The 20,002-nt window shown below is 40.4% G+C and overlaps 1 protein-coding gene across 1 annotated transcript in view; it reads left to right on the plus strand.

The window, feature by feature from the left end:
• Positions 1-20,002, plus strand: part of cdk14 (cyclin dependent kinase 14) — a gene marked incomplete at both ends in the record, with an annotated part of 117,760 nt that overhangs the window by 77,535 nt on the left and 20,223 nt on the right. Inside the window, 2 exons of the mRNA XM_083894614.1 lie at positions 3,063-3,183; positions 7,501-7,594. Of these exons, the coding sequence (XP_083750740.1) occupies positions 3,063-3,183; positions 7,501-7,594 (215 nt within the window). The remainder of the gene's footprint in view (positions 1-3,062; positions 3,184-7,500; positions 7,595-20,002) is intronic.

Consider the following 20,002-nt stretch of genomic DNA (forward strand, 5'->3'; position numbering starts at 1 on the left):
AAAGCACAGGAAAAACACCAGAACAAACTACAAACACCACAGAGAAAATGTGACTCTCTATCTGCCTTAGAACCAGAGCTCATGTGACATAAATATCGTCATCCAGCCTTCCGGCATGTACCCCAAATTGTGTGAAAGCTCAGACCAGACAGTGCAGTGCAGCATAGTGTCCACCAACTGGACACTACAGTCACATGGTGTCCCTATCCCGTTACATACCCAGCTGTATTGTTTATTCAATCTTTGACTCCATCTGCCATAGTGTCTTGTGATGAATTAGCCCCCTGGGGGAAATGGCAAGTATTTTGGGGGCATTCCGTGGACAGATGTTATCCAAGCCAAGATTTTACTTTTTTTTCTTTCATCATGTCGTGTTTACAGCCCAACTAGCCCTCCTCGTGGACTGTTCACCTGCAGGCAACCAAAGCCTCCTCAGATGTGATTGGTAAAACTAAATGGAAACCCTTCTGCCTGAAATTATAGGTTCATCTACTGAACATAGTTCATGTGCAGTTTATGAGTGGTCGAAATAGTCACATGAACATACTACAACATGTCTGTGGATGGAAAACTGAATTCTTCACAGTTTTTTTAGTAAGAATACAGATGAATGCGAAATAGCTCATTTACATGTCATTGTTGATGAAGTCTTGTTGTTTTTGTACCATATTGTTTAGTTTTTTATGGTTTAGTCCTTGAGCACCATCTGCCTCCTGGTGGAACCTCTCACTGGGACTGTGTTAAGTCCTTCCCTGTTGGAGTTATTTCTTGGACTAAAGCCGTGTTTCCATTGTGGTAGAGTTCGGTTTGGTACAGTGCGGTATTGGGCTGGCTTGGGTTTTGACTGAGAACATTACTTTTATTTGGTAAACGGGGTGTGCACTGTGCCCGGTGGCCATGCCAGCGAGATATGTTGTGTGACGTGGTACCGGTGCGCTGATGGCAAACAACAACATTGAACGCAATACAACAGACAACAAAGGAGGACATCCAGCAGCTCGGTTTTTTTTCTTGCTTGCTTGGTTTGTCTCAACAAGACTTTGTATGAGAACAGACTGTGGGAGTTGGAGAAACAAGACTCAATGGAAGTGATGTTTTCTATCAAGGGTCTATACCGTACTGTACATTCACTCTGGTACCCCAAGGGAAGAGCACCAGAAGAGTTGAGAAACGCAATAAAATACTTACCGAATCAATTCAAACCGTTCCACTTGATGGAAACACGCCATAACTTGCAACCAATGGAGTGGCCCTGATGAACATTAATGCATGCATGGAGTACATGTTTCCGAGCCTTGCACATTAGCTTCTACTGCATCTCTTTGACCACGTGATTATGCAGTATGTTTATTTTGACATTCAGTCAGTGGTTGTTTCTTCCAGACTCTTAGCTCTGCTCACTGTTGCACTCTTCTACGCCTCTTCATATCACAATCAGGCGAAACCTCCTGCTCGTGAACCTTCTTATATGATGAGTACATGTTGTTGATGAGAACAAGTTGTCTTGAACCGCACCCCCACACATCACCCCCGTATATATATATACACACACAATGTGTGCAATCAGAATGATAGCCTCTCAGTGTGAGCGGCGAGATAGTGTCTGTTCTACTTTCTATCAGTGCATGGAAATTACAGAGCTTGGTCTTGATGAATGCGGGCTGCAAGTACTTTCTCCTGTGGGCGTTGAAACACAAGGAAATATTAAATACCTCCTCCCTCGTCTCATTTGCTCTTCCCTTTCCCCCTTTTCCGCCCACACAAAGGGGACAAGCAGCAGGGCAGGAAGTCTTGTTTGTCTTCTTTTTTTTTTCTAACCTAGCTTAAATGCTTTAATTAAGTCTTCCGACCACTTGGGAAGAGACAAAGAGGTTATGCCATCAGCCTCATTAAACCTTGCTGCATGTGCACTCTGCTCTACAATTAGCTGCCATGGGAGAGGAGCAGATACGTAACTCACCTGGCTTTGTTTCAATGCGGAGGAAAACACTAAAGCAGGGTTTGGATAAAAACCTGAAGAAGCTTGTGTAAACCCTGGAGGAGGGTTTAAAAAGTAGCGCTCTTTGAGTCTTTCACAAAGTCAGATTTAGCTCTTACCACAGTCCAGTGTTTAAACCAACACTCTAAAGAACATTTGAGACTTTTAAGTTTGCCCGTTTACATAGGTTTCTTCCAATTCTCAAAGATCTTGGCATGTGTCAAAGCAGCCACAGTTCAACACTCCAAACAAGGTCACATGATGCTTTTGATCACCAAGATGATGATTAATGCCGGGATCAGACAGACGACGTGATATTTTTTTGTCTTTCACGGCGGTCACCGCATGTCTTGTTTGGGTGACTGGCAACACGACAAGTATGACCCCGACCAATCATAGGTCATTGACGAGCTGGGGATTGTTGTAGTCCTTTGAGGAGACGTCAAAGAGGCGGAGGTACTGTTGCCAAAACGCAACAAAAACTGTCAGCAGCAGCATCATCCCTCTTCCTCTTTGCCATCTTCATGTCTGTATGTTGCACCAAGTCAGAGCACTCTGTTATCGTATTGGTCAACGTCCAGGAGCACGTCGTAGGAGATGTTGGAGTAAATTCTAACATGCTAGACTTCGATTTGAGGTGCCGCGGAGTCTCCAAGAAGCCAAATCTCTGCCCTTCAGTTATGAGTTCATAATTGAGTCAAATTGCTTCAAAATCAGCCTGAATTTATGTCGTCTGATAAAAGTTTGTTTCTACATCATGTCCACACGGCAACAGAGAGTGTTTCCATTTATATTCATAGTCATTTGGGGATGAACCCCCCTTTCTGTTATTGCCACCATAGACTTAAAAGATCTATGTATGATGTTAGATGTTCTGTAAACAGAAAAGAGGGCACTATTTTTAGGCTCTTCCTCCACTTCTTGTGTGAAAAAAATAAATAAATAAAATTCTTCAGCCAGATGTGAGAGTGCTTACTGCACTGAGTGTGGCTGCTCTGCTCCAGTTTTCTTCCATGCTGACAGCAATCATAATAAGGTCAATGCTAATGTTTGCTGAGACTGTGCTCTTGTGTTGTGCTCCCAGGTCTTGCCAGGGCCAAGTCAGTCCCCAGCCATACCTACTCCAATGAGGTGGTGACCCTGTGGTACCGACCCCCTGACGTCCTCCTGGGATCCACTGACTACTCCACCTGTTTGGACATGTGGTGAGTTTTTCTAACCTTTGACTGCAGACATTCCCGTCATATCCTCATATTTTTGTTCGGCACGGACGTTCCTAACCCTAACCCAAAATAGGGTTGCAGCTGCGTTAATACCATAAGCTATCATAAGCTTCAGGATTAAGATAAGACAACGTGATTAATCCATGGACTTTATATAAAAATTGACAGAACCTTCAGGTTTGATGAGTGAACCCTGAGAAGTAGAACTGTGAATCCATTTAAACCGAAGTCTATGGGGAAAATGAGCTTAGACTTCTCACTTGATTTATAACAACAGCAAACATTTTCCTGTGCGAACTGAATAGTGATAATAGCTTATTTAAGTTTCAGAGTGTTTTTATTGAAGCATGATGATGTTATTTTTGTGTCTTTTTGAGGTCACTCAGCCACGGTTAAAAAGTGAGGATCTCTTCTTTTTATTCCAGTGCATAAGAAGCAGCTTTTTTTGCAATAATAAGTCATAAAGTATATAAACCAGTGTTGTCAATCGCTATAGCACAATATGTCAGTTCAATAATGATCCCATTTAGAGGAAAATACATTTTCAAGCACATAAGAGTAGACCCACACTAACATGGCGCCTTCACAATGAGCTTGTTTTGCAACTGGAAGACTACTTCACTTTCAATATACAGTCTCAGGGTTATTCAAGGCTAATAATTTGGTTAATTAGTTACTTTTTTGACAGTCCAAATGCAGCAATATTAATTTCTCCAAACTGATATTGATACATGCAAGGAAGTTTGGATTTGTCTGCGGCACAGATTGAAATACATACAAATGATTATGTTTACGTGAGTTTTTAATTGATGAATCTCACATAAGAAAGCTGCTCGATTTGCTCGCATTCTCTTTCTTTAAAAGAATACAAAAGCAACATCTGATGAGTTAAACAGAAAGACACAGTGTGTTTGCCGTGTAAATCCCTCAGTACTTTGTTGTTTTTGTGCAGCAGAGGTTTTCCCAGTCATGTCACACATGTGCTCTCTCAGCCATTTCTGCTGTCTCCAGGAGGCTTCATTAACGGTCTGTGAGCAAACAGGCCTGTGTTTACTGATGCTCATTTACTGTGCTAAAAGTTAACACATGCAGCTGGCCCAGCCCGCTCTGTCACAGCACCTCAGACGCTGTGTAATTACAATGACAGCTGTGATAAAAGTGCAACAAAAAGCTAACCGAACACCAAAGTTAACGCGATTGTGATTGCACCCACACGCCTGCATGTTGGCCTCGCTAATACAGAAAACATACTCTGAAGACAGACGTCATGTTTATTCAGTTACATATGAGTCCAGGAGGTGGAAGGCTTGCTTTGGAAGTAAAACCAGAGCACCAGAGGTCATTACCTGCTGTGTTTATTGCTGCATTCAAGTGGAACTGTGAACTCATAATTACATCAAGGGAAGTCGTATACAGAGCATCCTGAAACCTTTCAGAAACCTTAAAGTCAAAAGGTTGTGATTAATGTGTCTCATGGAACATGGTATACGATCCCATCTAAATGCAGTATATTTATCTCCAAAGTCCTGCATGGTGCTAAAGTCCCAGGGCTGACCCAAGCCCTAAGCTGAATGAGGTGGTAGCGGTGGGGGGGATTTAAAGTAGAGTGCTTTAATTGACTCTCATTGATGCCAATGTAACACTTTACAATACATTTAAATGAAACTGAATCTCTCACAGGAGGTCCATTAAATAAAATAAAATGAAAAATAGCATGTACAGCCACTGCAATCAATTTATACAAAATTCCACCAATGCTTTCCATTTATTAAATAAAGTTGTGTTTACACCAAACCAGTGTAACTCTTGTTGTTTTTAACCTTGAAGGGCAGTCAAATCACAAAAGTGGCTTACTATTAATTTGCAATTTCATATTGAAAGTGCAGCACGAAGTGTGGTGATGCCTGAACTTGGACTAAACAAGTAAACCAATTTTAATGACTTTGCTTTTTGCACAGATGTGCAAATGAGCAATCTTTAACAGCAAAATAAAACCGAATAACTTAAGCTCAACACTATTTACGTATCTAAATATACCTTAAGAAATCTCGATCTCTTTAATATGTAAACATCAGAACGGCTACTGAAACCGTGGTCCAGATAACAAAAACATAGACGGAGTGAGATGTCACTCTCCGCTCAGCACATCATTATTCTATTACATTTACATTGTTAATGTTTTTTTCTCAACATTACTGAATGTTGCACACTCAAACAGATTTGTGTACTGGGCATTGGCCAAGTGACAGTTGTAATAAAAAAAGATCCTGTTATTATTAGACAGCTTGGTTAAAAAACGTGCTTGTGATCGTCAGTTACACCACTTCTCAGTCTGTAATTTCTATATTGCAGACTTATTCAGTGTACAACAGACCATTACTGGGTCAGAAAACCTTAAAATAAAGTGGAATATATTCAATGACATTGCTTTTAATAAATAAGAAGAGAATAAAATGTTGGTTTTGTGTTTAATATAGTGCTGGGCACTAGGTTAACCCACGTCAACGCACAGCGCGTTCCCATGACAACCGGAAGAAGTCGCGTGTGACGTCATGTTTACGTGCCGCGGCACCAGAGTCCAGGCACCGTTTACCAGTTAGCTCCGTTAGCTGCATTAGCTCCTTTAGCGCCGTTAGCGCGCCTACAGTAGAACTGGAGCGGTCTGTTTATAATAACCAGCGTACCTGTGTCCTGCGTATGTGTGCCTCTGTTTTAAAAGTTTAGCGTTACTTTAGAGACTAATTTTAACAATCCAGAGTCACGTAAACATAACGTCACGCGTGTCTTTTTCCAGTCAGTTGTCATGGAAACGCGTTGTGCCTTAACGTTGACGACGTTAACTGCCGTTAACGCGCACAGCACTAGTTTAATACCTTTTCCTCAGTTAAGACGCACAACAGGACAAGAAGATAGTGCAGACCAGGTGAAGCCGTTTCACAGAGGTTAGACATCTTCACTTTTATAAGGCTATGTATTTGTAATAGAGATACGCACCAACAGACACATGCTGAAGAGGCAAACACAAAAAAAAAGTCCAACAGTAAAAGATATAATATATTCTCTCACACACACACACACACACATTTAAACTCACAGAGTGGATCTATACGGTCCAATAGAAAAACTGAGGTTACAGCTGTGTCATGGAGATGGATGGAGCATTTTCATTCACAGCAGGCTTCAGTGATGCCGGAATGAGAAGGGTGTAGCGGGTATTTGAATTTGAGGAATGTGTCGTCTCGTGACCTCTCGGTCCCTTCCCCTCTTGTGGATTCTCTCTCTCTCGCTCTCTCCCTCTCTGTCTCTCTATCCATCTCTCTTTATTTCCATCTCCCTCATCACTTTTCTGGTTTCGACTCAGAGAGCGTGTGCACATAGCAAAGAACTGTCTCTCAGGAAATGATGGTACTTTTACAAATGGGAGTTGACACACACACACACGCACACGGACATTTTTCAGCGTAACATCCCCCTGTAGAATTAAAACACCCATTTACTGAGGCTTGCAAAGGGTATTAAACTACTGCATATAATTTATCGTTGTTTCATTTTGAAAGGCAAACTTAACTTAATCCTATTTAACAATTGAGACCTACCTTTGACAGGGTCGGTTAGCATTGATAAAATAACACTGCAACAATATACATTAATGATATGTACAAAAAATTAGGAGTGCTTTTAATTAATTAATTGATTAAATCAAAGATTTGCAAGGTTCTCAGTGGTACGCAAGCTTCCTCTGGTGGTACGAAAAGTCCTAACTTTGCTTTTTATGTTAAATTTGGAGAACCACTGGATTAAATGGAGCACTGCAGCTATGTTTTACTCAATGTAAAGAACGAGAGAGTGATCCGAGAGCACATACACATCCATGTAGCTCCATCAAAACCAAAGTTGTAATCGTTATCTTCACCTGCACCACATTTTATGGTGTTTTGTCCGTTATTTAATATTTATCTAACCCTAACCCACATTACAGAATGTGATTAAATATAATTGGTTCTTCCTCCCCGACCAAGTTTGAAGAAAAACAATACAGTGGTAAATCCTGCTAACTAATAAACAACAGTGAAAACATAACCTTCTTGGCAGAGTCTCATTTCACTTGTTTTTTTTTTTTTATGATTGTGATAATGATGCTTTTCATTTTGGTTTTCCCTGCAGAAATCTCAATCCTATCAGGACACATTTAAACAACCCACTGGATATCACAGTGTTAGATAAGCTGCTTTAGTTGTGCCAGCATTAAGCACGGGGGCGCTTGTTTTACTGTATGTCTCCTTCTCTCTCTCTTTAAAGGGGAGTGGGCTGCATTTTCATTGAGATGATCCAAGGAGTGGCTGCCTTTCCGGGGATGAAGGACATCCAGGACCAGCTGGAAAGGATATTCTTGGTGAGTCACTGATGCCGCAGCGTAACCATGTGTGTGTGTGTGTGTGTGTGATGTGTTTGTACGAGTGTGTGTAGAAGACTCTGCAACAGTAGTGCAGGACCTAAACCTTTCAATTCAACAACATCAACGTATTTAGATTCAGGTTAAAATACAATGCCCACATTTTTATATGGATATAATAATGTCCTCATTTTGTCAGTTAGTTAAACAGAAACGGACCGGGTTGTAAAATTGTGACAGTGTTCCAACAGATGCTCAGAGATGGTCACAGCTGGACACACAGCTGTCCTCTTTGTGAGACTCCCGTGATTGTGTGTTGACGTTACAAAGAAATCTGTTGATAAAATGCGGTTCAAGCCTGGACGTAGTGATATGACGGAGCAAAACTGTTATGTTGTGATGAAAAGTCGATTCGATTGATGCATTTACTTGGCTAAATCCAAACAAAGACTTTCATAACACAACTGAATTTATGCCTGGAGGTAACAGTAAACCAAATATCTACTGTGGCGAGTGCAGCATGGGCCAAAATCTGGTGGAGGTACATTTTAGGAGCATTAAGTGAAACGCATACCTGGCACTTGAGAGTTTAACAATGCAGCACACTTGCCAATAAATGATTACATTAAAAGAAAAGGGAGATTTCATGAATCCTTTAGTGACATGATCTGTCATCCATCTACATAATTCCATCCCCAATCTCTTAATTGAGGCAGAATGTTACAGGGCAGTCATAATGGATTTATATTCACGGGCTGGAAGGGTCTGAATAATTAATTTAGAAAATTACTGAGATAAAACTGTGAGAGAGGTTTGACCACAGGAAAAAAAAAATCAAGTATGGAGACAAAGCATGTTCACTGCTGTTTGGCCTCTGGGTTGAATGCTGGAGATACAGAGTGTGGAATAAGAATGAAGGGATGAGGAGAGGTGAAGGATGCCCTGCAGGCAGGGAATCACTCACAATGAATGGAAAACTAGCACAAGAGGAGCAAGATGAAGAAAAAAACACCTCTCATTGATTGTCTCTTATGCCAGAAGGGGGAAAGAGGGACTTCCTGCACACATCCACAAGAGCCTCCAGCACTCAGTGATCGCAGCTCCTCTCTCAGACGCAGACACACCATTATAGTATGAGGAAGGAGAGGAGCTCAGCAGTGGGATGGCTGCTGGCCAGACTGACAATGAGGCTCAGCTGCACATTGGTTCCCTACAAAGGCTTTCTAGTTTGCTTCTGTTTCATAAAAATTCACATTTCAAACATGCATTTGCTTTGTCGGCATGACTAGGATGCACAAATGTACAACCCAAGGACAGTAATTCATATGTTAATAACAATGCAACATCACATTTTCTGCTGTTAAAAATACAGACACAGATCTGGACGAAACCCCACGGACGGTGATTTCTTGGTGCCTTTGTGAGGGAGCCTGCTGATGTTTGTTGATTGCACTGGAAGATATAGCGTAAAAAACATGGTTCTCAAACTGTGGTAGAGCTTCCTCTGGTGGTTCTTGGAGGAAAAAACATTTATATATTTTAGAATAAGGCTATTGACAGAATAAAGCAACATAAATGAAGTTAAGAATAAAATAGTTCTTTAAAATATATTCAAAGTAGAACACCTGTAGCTAGTCTACAGAAGTAGTCAGAAATGGTTATCACAGGCCTGACAAGCTAGCTCTGGCTAATGTGACACGACCAGAAATTACTTTTTTTCCCCTTAAAACTGTTTGTGTAGCATTAGTGTTAGCATTATCATTAGTGAAACAAACATAATTTAAAGAACTGATATCAGTTTAGTGCACACTGTAAAATTCACAAGTTGGTTCAACAGTTGCTATAGCTAGCTTTGCTAACTAGCAAATTGGTCAAGTTTATTTTATAAATACAGTATGCAGTATTTCATACTTAAAAACATTGTTGTAATATGTGTCCAGACACCAGTAGGACAGTACTCTCTATATGACTTATTCAATTTGACACAAGAAAACTATGTTTTTTTTTAACTTTTACTGTCAGTGCTTGGAGCAGCCATCTTAAATTGTAAACTAAGGTTGAGGAGTTTAAATTAGTTGAGAACTTTTCAATTTTCAATTTCAGGGAGCGCTCATAACTGAAAATGAATTTATTTCTATTCATAACTGAGAAATTGCAAGCTCTGACCTCAACTGGAATGCACAAAAGTGTTTATAATGTCACACAATACAGACAATATTCAGGCAAATACCTCTTATAAAACACCCAACTGACTTTTTGCCATTTCTCATCCAACTCGAAGCCTGTGTTTTGTGTATTCAGCTGTCGGCTACAAGTGAAAGACAGATGAATATGGAAATGTGAAAAGATGCAGCTCAGTAAGTGTGTGCGATCGCAAAACAAGCTTACTTGTCAGAATTGGCTGGATGTTGACATTTCCATCCGTGCCTCGGCTGTGTGTCTGTCAGACAGGTCAGAGTTTGGATGCGCAGCCTTAGAGATTCACGTGAAGGGCATCATCAATGAATAATGCAGAGTCAGAGGCATCTCAAAGGCCACTTTGTTTGAAGAAAGGAAGAGAAAGGTCAGCCTCCATCACTGTTTGAAAGGCACCTTTCCGGGGGTTAGATCACTACATTGAATGGGGTGGCTGGTAGTTTTTCACTTTTTAGCCTCAGTGGAATGGAACATTTGCATTAATGCAGAATAACAATTGGTCTTCCAGGTGTTTTTTGTGGTGTAGGAGTCAGTTAGTTTAATTAGTGGGAAATAGTGTTGATTGCATGCATCTCCCGCAGAATACCTGCAGTCTATACTGTGAATGACAGATTACTGTGGGAAATCAAACGTTTGTCTTTTCCATCTATCTAAACAGGGAAAAGTTTATGAATATTCACATAAATATGCCATTGTAGCCATATGTTCAGAAATTCAAAGGAAATGATAAGACTATTTGGATTTTCAGATAGCTGCTGGGACCAAATGTTGTTGCTTTGTCAATGCCACTTCATATAAAGGGTTCAGGTCAAGAGAGGTTAATTACATAGCTTGTTGGTGAGGCACCCTAATCCCTGGATCAGACGGCACGATATTTTTGTCTTTCATGATGGTCACCATGTCAGATTATCAATCACAGTGTCTTGTTCAAGGGACTGGCAACACTACTAAGTTTGACCTCAACCAGTCATTGTTTGCGACACTGCATGAGTTCATAGGTCATCGGAGAGACGTGGGGCAAGGAGTGCCTCCACTATTTCTCGCCAACATTTTCGTTTTTTAACTTTGTCATGGAGACGTCAAAGAGGCAGAGGTTGTCGTCGTGTTTATGACTGTATTACGCCGCGTCAGAGCGCTCTGTTATCCTATTGTTCAACGTCCTGATGCACGTCATAGGAGATGACAAACTAGGGAAAATTAAAAACATGCTAGACTTCTTCGTCAGGGTGTCGCAGAGCGTCCCAGATGTTCTTTTTTTATTTTTGTTACACTACATGGTCATTCATCGTTCCCAACATTCCGACTGTGGAAATGTGTCAGTCGTGACCAAATCACTTGAAAATGTGCCTGAATTTTTCTGATCCCAGCATAACATCAACTTTTAAACGGACACTAAATAGTGTGAATACACACTACCATGAGTCGTTTACCTTTACACGTCTACAGAGTGTGGGGGAGATGCTCTGTCCAGTGAGCTGTATTCTGGTGGTGTAGCTTCGCTGCTGCTTGTTGCACCTGTCTCTCCCTCCACTGTTAGCAATTTGATGCTCACTATAGGCTTCGTTTTCGCTTGTAGCTTGAAAAGTCAGCTGGCATTAAATCGATATTGTTTACCTTAGGTTAATTCTCGGGGCCGGCTCTTGCGCTGCTGTGGCTGAGGAAAGATTTGCAGCAGTTGTCATGGATGTCAGCTGCTGTGGTGGAGGGAGAGTTGGATAAAGAGCGAGGGGAGGTTGGAGGATCCTGGTGTAGAAGCAGAACTTATTGGAGGGATTTCAGGGGGACATCTGGAGTAACTACCTCCTGACAGTGGATGAAAGGAAGAAAAATGAGAAGGACAATGATTTTAGGTCTTGAGGACAAAATGGAGGTCCTCAGAACATCAATGGGCTTTCTGGGGCCTGGATTTAAGGTTAGAATATTAGTTGTGACATATGTGTATGAATGACCTCTATTGAGCGATTGTGCATGTGAGTAAAACTTGGAATAAACCATTCATAATTTAGCTACTTTATAGTAAAAAAAAAACATCCACTCATTTTAATATTATAGGTTCCACAGTGAAATATATCCTGTCAGGAGGAACATTGCCCTTCTTGAATACTAATTACAGCTACTTTGTATCTTTCAGTGCAGTCATTAGTATTCTGATAATTAACATCCTGTCCTGTAAGACTACACCAGGAGGGTTCTTATCCACTTCTGAATTTTATATGCACTTTCTACAGTTTCTGTTTTGTTGGGTAGCTACAGTATACAGTAAGGACATACCAAGTTTTACTTTTTGTTTTGTTTTGTTGTAATTCATATCCTGATGGAAGAGTCCTGCTTAAAGAGAAGAAAAATCCAGCAGCGATGACCTTTTCCTCCCAAACCGCTCCATCTCGACAACGGGCCCATTAACAATTAAACGTCAGTCTCCTCTGACAAAGAAGGGAATGAATAAATAAATCCTCACATGGTATTTCTACTTTGTGCTTGCGTGAAACCATATTTTTCTTTATAGACTCCAATTTCCCTGTGATACCACACATTTGCAGTGTGATTATCCTTGACAGCTTTAGGGCAGTGCCATTTCCTGAGCTTATCACCTCCTACAGCACTGCAGGGAGAGCGAGCTGTCAACGAAAACTTAAATATCTCCAAAGTGTCCGCATTAAAATGTGTGCTGGGCGTCTTAAGAGTATTGGAATAGTTGTGTTTATCCACATAGATTGGTGTTAACATGTCTTTGTGTCTCTCTCTGTGCTTTGGTGGGTTCTAATGCAAACCTTTTGAGAATGTCTGTGTGGATTAAAGTTGTGGTGTTTGAGCTCCACGCTCACTGGTGCTGGTTAACTAGCTGTCAGCACACAGAGGATTATGTCCAGTGGAGAAACCTCTATGAATATGGACAGATCTACTTGCAGGAAATAGCCTGTCAGACTGAGGCGAGTGTGTGTATCTCACATGTCTCTGTGTGTTTCCACAGCTATCTCTCAAAGTATGACTTAATCAACATGAGTAGATGTGATCGTAATAATCTGATTATGATAATGCATTTCTGCAGTTTGGATGTTTGCATATTGCTAAATGTCCGGACGCGATATGTGTGTCTTTCACGATGGTCACCGTGTCAGATTATCACTCACAGTTGCACGGATTCTTGGTCTAGAATGACCCTGACTAATTGTCGTTCTTGACACTGCACGAGTTCATACAGTAGGTCATTGGGAAGGTGGGCCAATAATGTATATAATAATATGTAATAATTACTATTTCTTGCCAGCGTTTTTGTTTTTTAACCTTGTCATGGTAGTCCCTTGAGAAGATGTCAAAGAGGCAGAGGTGCTGTTGCTGCCAAAGCTGAAAGAAATGTTCTTCAGCGTCACTTTTCCACCTAACAGCAGCAGCAATCCTTCTTCCTCTTCACCATGTTTATGTCTGTATGTTTACGCCACATCAGAGCACACTGTTATCCAATTAGTCAACGTCCATGAGCACGTCGTAAGAGATGTCAGAAGAGGCAGGATAATACTGTAGACATGCTAGACTTGCATCCCAAACACCAAATCTCTGTTCTTCAATTATGTTACGTTCATAATCGGGTTCGACACTGGAAATGTCTCGGTCACGACCAAATTGCATGAAAATCGGCCTCAATTGGTGTAGTCTGATCCCGTCGTACAGGACAGTTTCAAGGAAAACAACTCATCTTATGACAACTTTATTTGAGTAAGATATCTTTCACTAAAAGTATGTTCTTCAGTTGTTTTTAATTTTCCATTTTCTCTGCTTACATGACAGAACCACAATGCCTCACTTTGCTTCATCCACAGCATCCACAGACTAGGACTATGACCGTCATGCTTTGACTCTGTCCGTAATGGAAGGGCCTCCTTATTTTGGGACACTGTAAAATTACTCTTAATCTACAGCTTTACTACTGCCTTTACCAGCAGTGAGTACCCAGATATATATGCCATCTTGTTAACTATAACTGCAGTTATTAGAGCACATACTGCCATCAATGCCAAAATGGTGGTGATGGAAAATTGGTAAAAGGTAATAGAATAAGTTCAGCACAAACCTAAAACTTTGCTGTTGTCAGCAAACCCAAATAAAGCATCACTATTTATCGAAACACTCACTGACTTATCTAACCTTTGACTCTCAACAGTACATCCATATTTTTTCCAGCTAAAGACATACTTGTACAAAATTGTATCCACATATATTTTCTTTGAATACAAAGTAAGAGCCTAAAGCAGTTGGTGTCTGGTCTCCTCTGCAGCAGAAGCGTCCGCCATGGAGCTGACATGCATGGTGTACGGCTAACATTTCTCTCCGTAGAGCAGCCTGATTATCCCATGTATGAAGTGTCCGCCAGTGCACATATGAGTTGATCTTCAGTCAGGAGAGAGCTGCAGGCTGTTGGGGAGATAAATAATGCAATTTCACCAACAGCCGCTGTGTCTGTGACATGACCATCCATCTCCCGTAAGCCAGACTGGATAGTTAGGGCTTACTGAACACATTCCACGCATGCACAGTGGGAGACAGCTGATCCACTTGGCTCTGGTTCGGATGCGTTTGACCCCTGCCTGGAGGTGACCCCAATCTGCCTGACTGTGACCGAGAGAGAGAAATAGAGAGAGATTTTGGAGTAGTGAATGAAGATGTAGACAGAGCTTTAGAACAAAAAGCAAAAGTTTAAAGCTCCCAAGTACCAATTAACACTGTTTCTTTTGGTGTGTATCTGCGCCATTACCTTGTTTATGAAGCCCGAAAGTTTCGAAGCAAACACTTCAGCCACAGCTGAGAACGCTGGGTTTTATTGTATTCTTGGGCTCGTAAGGATCACTCGATCACCTGAACAGCAGATCCTCCTGCTCCGGGCACTAGTCCGGGCACATCTGGTTGCGTACATTGAACCGCAGAAGAAGAAGAACGTCCGTTGTGGAGGTGTTTCACTTGTGACAGTGTCTTTAAACAAATCAAAGGCTTAAAAAGGACTGCGGTGGGGAGTCGGAGGTTTTTGACCATAAAAACAAGTTCATGTATGTAAGCAGACCTATTGTCATGCGTCATGAAAAACCAGATGTCCCGGTTGTCAGATTTGTAAGTAAAAAAGTAAAATATGTCCTTGTTATGACTGTATTTAGGTTTAGGCACCATTCTGTAATTAGATTTAGGCACAAGAAGCACCCAGTTAGGGCTGGTAAACATTTTACCTCACAGCAGTAACATACTGTCCATAAAAACACAACAGTAGATCCTCATTACACTGTAATGATCCCAAAGTGTGGCCTTCTTGCAGACATCTCCTGCTTGCCGTGTTACATAGTTCTGCCTCAAATACTTGACATAATTTGCCAAAAATGTCCCAATCAATCATTGTTTTTTGTACAGTATGCATAAACGTAGTTTTTCCCATGCTTGGCAGAAAAGTATACTTTTTTTTTCACCCTGGGAGACCAGGCTGCTGTTGTAATATCTCCACGACCCAGGCGGTTGTCTCTTCATGCCTCAAGGTCAACAATATTTCACTTGAGCTTAGGAAGTCCACAGTGGCAGCTACCACCCATCACAGCCATTATGATGAATCATTTCAAGTGGCTGCTCAAGGACCATGTCCATAGTTTCCCCTCCTCACTGACCGTCGCAGCTGACGCCAAAAACAACTGGGCCCCCCCATTACATTTCTCTCCCGCCGTCAGTGGAATCACAGTCAGGACCTCGTGAGTTCTTCAAAAAGCACTTTACAGCCAACTTGACCTGGACCTTGAATGTCTCCTCTCTCATCAACGCAGCACGACAGACACACAGAAAAAACATCCAACCTCCCCCTCCCACTCTCCCCACAGTCTATTAACCGGCCACATGTTTGTCTGGTGAGGACAAAGAACAACTTCTCATCATGAATACCCGCCGAATACCACGACTTTAATGAAGCCCATAATAGTCAATTCAGCTGTTTGTTCCAGACAAGTCACTTTATTTGTACCTGTAGATAGATTTATTTTCAAAGGTTTAAGACAGTGACGTCCATTAATAAACATCTTCCACCATGTCTAACAATGCAATGTGAAATAAAAACATTATAAAGCTAAAGTAAAATAAAGATAAAAGTGCCAAAATAAATAAATAAGTAACAGAACCACCAGACCAATACTAGACCAATATTGTATTATTACTTATACGACTGTGCAATGGCTGCTGGAACAAAGCCACTCTGATATTGTTTTGTTCGTCTCCGGACTGTAAACATCCGTCGAGAGGGAAGCACTCTTACTGTCTTGAGTACAAGGTTACTGTCTCTAAAAAAAACATTTATGCTCGGAAGAGAAGTTTCGGAAGTTTCCAAAGCATTTGATCGGACGAAAGGATAGAATTTGTTAAAAAACGCATTTATTAATTTCTTTCTCCAGCCTCACACAGTGTGTGTTGTGGAGGTCAGGCTCACTGTTTGTGTCTGGCTCAGTGGGTGGTCTGTTTCTGTCATGGAGGGGGCGCAGAGTACGTATATACACCAGAATGTGTACACAGAGCTCAGTGTCATGACCTGTGACCTCTCATGAAATCTTTCTGTGACAGGACTTTCTCTGATGGACAATATCTCTCTATAACACGCTACCGTGGTTTTTCTTGGTATTTGAAGACCATGGTCAGAACTTTTTTATTACATCACAGTTTTTTTTTTGTTTCAGATTAAAAGGGCAAATATGGAACTTTTTGAATTAGAATATGCTCAGTAAAAATGTCTGATTTGCTGTATGCGAGTTGACATAGATGTTATGAACACGACCAAGTCTTGTCTAGAACTTATTGAATGTTTTTATTGCATCACAAAGTTTAAATGTTTTTTTTTTTTTTATTGAAACGTGCAAATTCTAATATAGAAATATATATATATATATATATTATTTTCTTATCCTGACATTTCAGGACTTGACACTAGGGGATGTAGAGTGAGTCATCCACTAACCAGAAAGTCACTTGCTTTATTCCTGGCTCCTCTCTGTGTTCCAAAATGCCTTTAGGACAAGACACTGAACCTTAAGTTGTGTATAAATGGGTGTAGATGACGTGTAATAGAAAATAGTGCTGTATAAAGATGTGCTATATGATTGCGTTTGAATGGATGAAACTGCAGTGTGGAGTGCTGTGAGTATCAAAACTGGAATAACTTTATAAATGCAGATCATTTTAGACACCCATGTTGATTCATAATAAGATATTTCCTGTTCAATGGAGAGAAAACAGTCATATATGGGTTTGTATAGTTTGTATCTGTTACATTGGATATTATGGTGGGTTAATGAGTCTAATTAGGGATTTTCCTAGTCCAGTTCAAACTGCAGCAGTTCTGTAAGGCTGGTGTAACGCATTCATCTGCCCCAGAGGAAACAAGTGTGGGTGAAAAGTTCCTATATCACTAATAATATATATAGAAATTACTCTGAATCAGACTTTGAGTGACCTTGAGCAAGGCACTGACCCCCAACCGGCTCCTTGCTGCTGTGAATACAGAGCAATCATGACTGATGTCGGCATTATCTTTGAACTGTACGTGAGAATAATATTTTATAATCACGTTTGGAGATGAACAGGTCTATGTAATGTGATAAAATCAGATCACACCAAATATCTTAATCCAATTTTTATTTTTTTCAGAGTGTTTGACCTTATTCAGGTTAATGTAATCACAGTTTTCTGATTGCATGCTATAGTGTCTTATTAGACAGTGTCTATATAGATTTTTTTTTTTTTTTTTGCATCATGGCTGTCTATCTAAACATAGTCACAATGAATACACTGCAGAAATGAATCGGGGAGAAATTCTATCCAAAGATTTAGGCATCAGCTGTCCCAGATCATGAGCTCAGAAGGTAATGAGGTGTGAAAATGGTATTATAATGATGCAAGAAGAATGAAAGTGAGAGGGGAATTAAGCAACTGTACAGTAACGCAGACAGCTGATTTGGTGCCAGCGGGAAAGAGAACTCTAGTATTTTACTCATCTCAGTCTAAACAATCGTCTTCCAACCTCAACCTGCATTTCAGATTTTAATGCGGAAGATCAGGAAATTGATCCGCGCAGCATTGACCAACAACACGATTTGTTTATTTTATTGAATTTGACTTGAGGGCCTGGTTTTGAGAGAGTGCAGCGTATCTTCTAAACATACAACAAGTAATTCAAAGCCTATGAGGATGAAACCAGCTAATAATGTTTCAGTTTATAAAAACAGCTGTGGAGTAATCAGTGGAAAGTATCTATGCACACTCACATCTCCTCTGGAGTTACAGTGCTTACTTTTAGGCCAACTCTCTTGTTTACCTTCTTACGCTTTTACCTGCATGCCTCTGTTTTTTTTTTTAGCTTAAACTGACACGCACTATCCCAGCCGCTCGCTGCCCTTCTTCCATGTCTGATGTCCTCGTAAAGACTCTGACATTCACACAAACAGTCCCAAACCAGCTCTTTACCTCATGCTCCCTCTCTTCACTTCAGAGAGCACTGAAACTGTTCCATCAATAATTCAAGCTCTGCAGACCAGATTGAGATCCACTCACATGTCCACTCGCTCCCCAGTCACCGTGTTACACTCCCACAACCTTTCATCTTGTCCAGCCTTGTCTGTGGACATGTCCTGTCATTGTAGTCTCACATTTACTCTATTGTACACACAATGTACACTACCGTTCAAAAATTTGGGGTCACCTATACGATTTTTTTGTGTTTTCCATTAAAAGTCTCACTTTTATTCAACAAAAGAGTTGCAAAATGAATGGAAAATATAGTCCAGACATTGGCAAGATTAGAAATAATAATTTTTATTCAAAATAATAATTTTGCCCTTCAAAATTTGCTTTCGTCAAAGAACCAGCAAATCTGTTTTCAGCTGTGATAGCATCATTGCACAAGGGTTTTCAAGGGTTTTCTAACGATCCAACAGCCTTCTAACGCGATTAGCAAACACAATGTACCATTAGAACACTGGAAATGGGCCTATATACACCTATATACATCCATTAAAAACCAGACATTTGCAGCTAGAGTAGTTGTTTACCACATTAACAATGTATAGAATGTATTTCTGAGTCATTTAATGTTATAATCATTCAAAAAATTGCTTTTCCTTCAAAAAAAGGACATTTCTAAGTGACCTCAAACTTTTAAACGGTAGTGTATGTGTTGTGCGGGCAGCCTTATTGTTGTGAGTGGGTTGCATGTTTTTGTTAAAAGAATGAGGACACATATCTTCCAAGTCGCAAATGTGTTTTTACTAAAGTAAAATGTTTGTAGGAGTGTGTGCTTTCTGCAGGAAATAAAATAAATAACTGCATATGTATTATTTGAGCAATTAAAGGGTCAGGCAACATGAAGGTAATATCACATCAGTAAACAACAAAACAGGAAGAACTGGTGGATAACGGCTTAGATATTAAACAAAATATATAAAATGTAGAATGGGACATAAAGTAACCAGCTGTCCCTTATGAAGGGAGACACTCCTTGATGGAAACTCTGATCCATTGTAGACTGCCCAATTTTTTTTTACATTTTACAATATTCAAATAGAAATTAAAGATTGTTGTAATAATATGCATATTATGCATATCTGCCTGCTTGGCCAGGCTCCATAGACGATTAATTATCCATCTCAACTTATAGGGACTGATTATGGACATGTAGGGGATGTTGCCTGTTATGGACTGCCCTCTAGTGGCATGTACTACAGTATTTGTCTGCTTTATACTCTTGAACATGTGATTGTGATATAACATTGCATTTAACATGATGATAAAGAAGAAGTTAAAAAAATAGGTGTAGAAACCAAGTTTTAACTCACTGTGATATTTTTGGTATCATCATCATGCCACATTGAAGACCTGAACGTAGTGTTTGAGACCATTTTACTCTGCAGGAATATGTTTTAATGAAATGATTAATCAAGTGAAAAGTAGGCAAATGTGTTCATAGACCTCAATACAAACCAGTTGAGTCGCCTGCTGGTGGCCATGATTCAAGATCATACCATGGTTTCAAACATTTCCACACGGGCTACGTCCATTACTCTATGAAGTCTGTGTTGGGTTCTGGTTGAATCAGACAGGTTATTTTTGCTAATTGATTTGTTTTTGGTGAGTTGTTCTTGTATATCTGTCGTCCTACCCAACCCCCTCCTGGTGACTAAATAATAGTAATAGATTCAGTGTTTCTTG

The sequence above is a fragment of the Microchirus variegatus genome, assembly GCF_963457635.1.
Source record: "Microchirus variegatus genome assembly, chromosome: 1".
NCBI lineage: Eukaryota > Metazoa > Chordata > Actinopteri > Pleuronectiformes > Soleidae > Microchirus > Microchirus variegatus.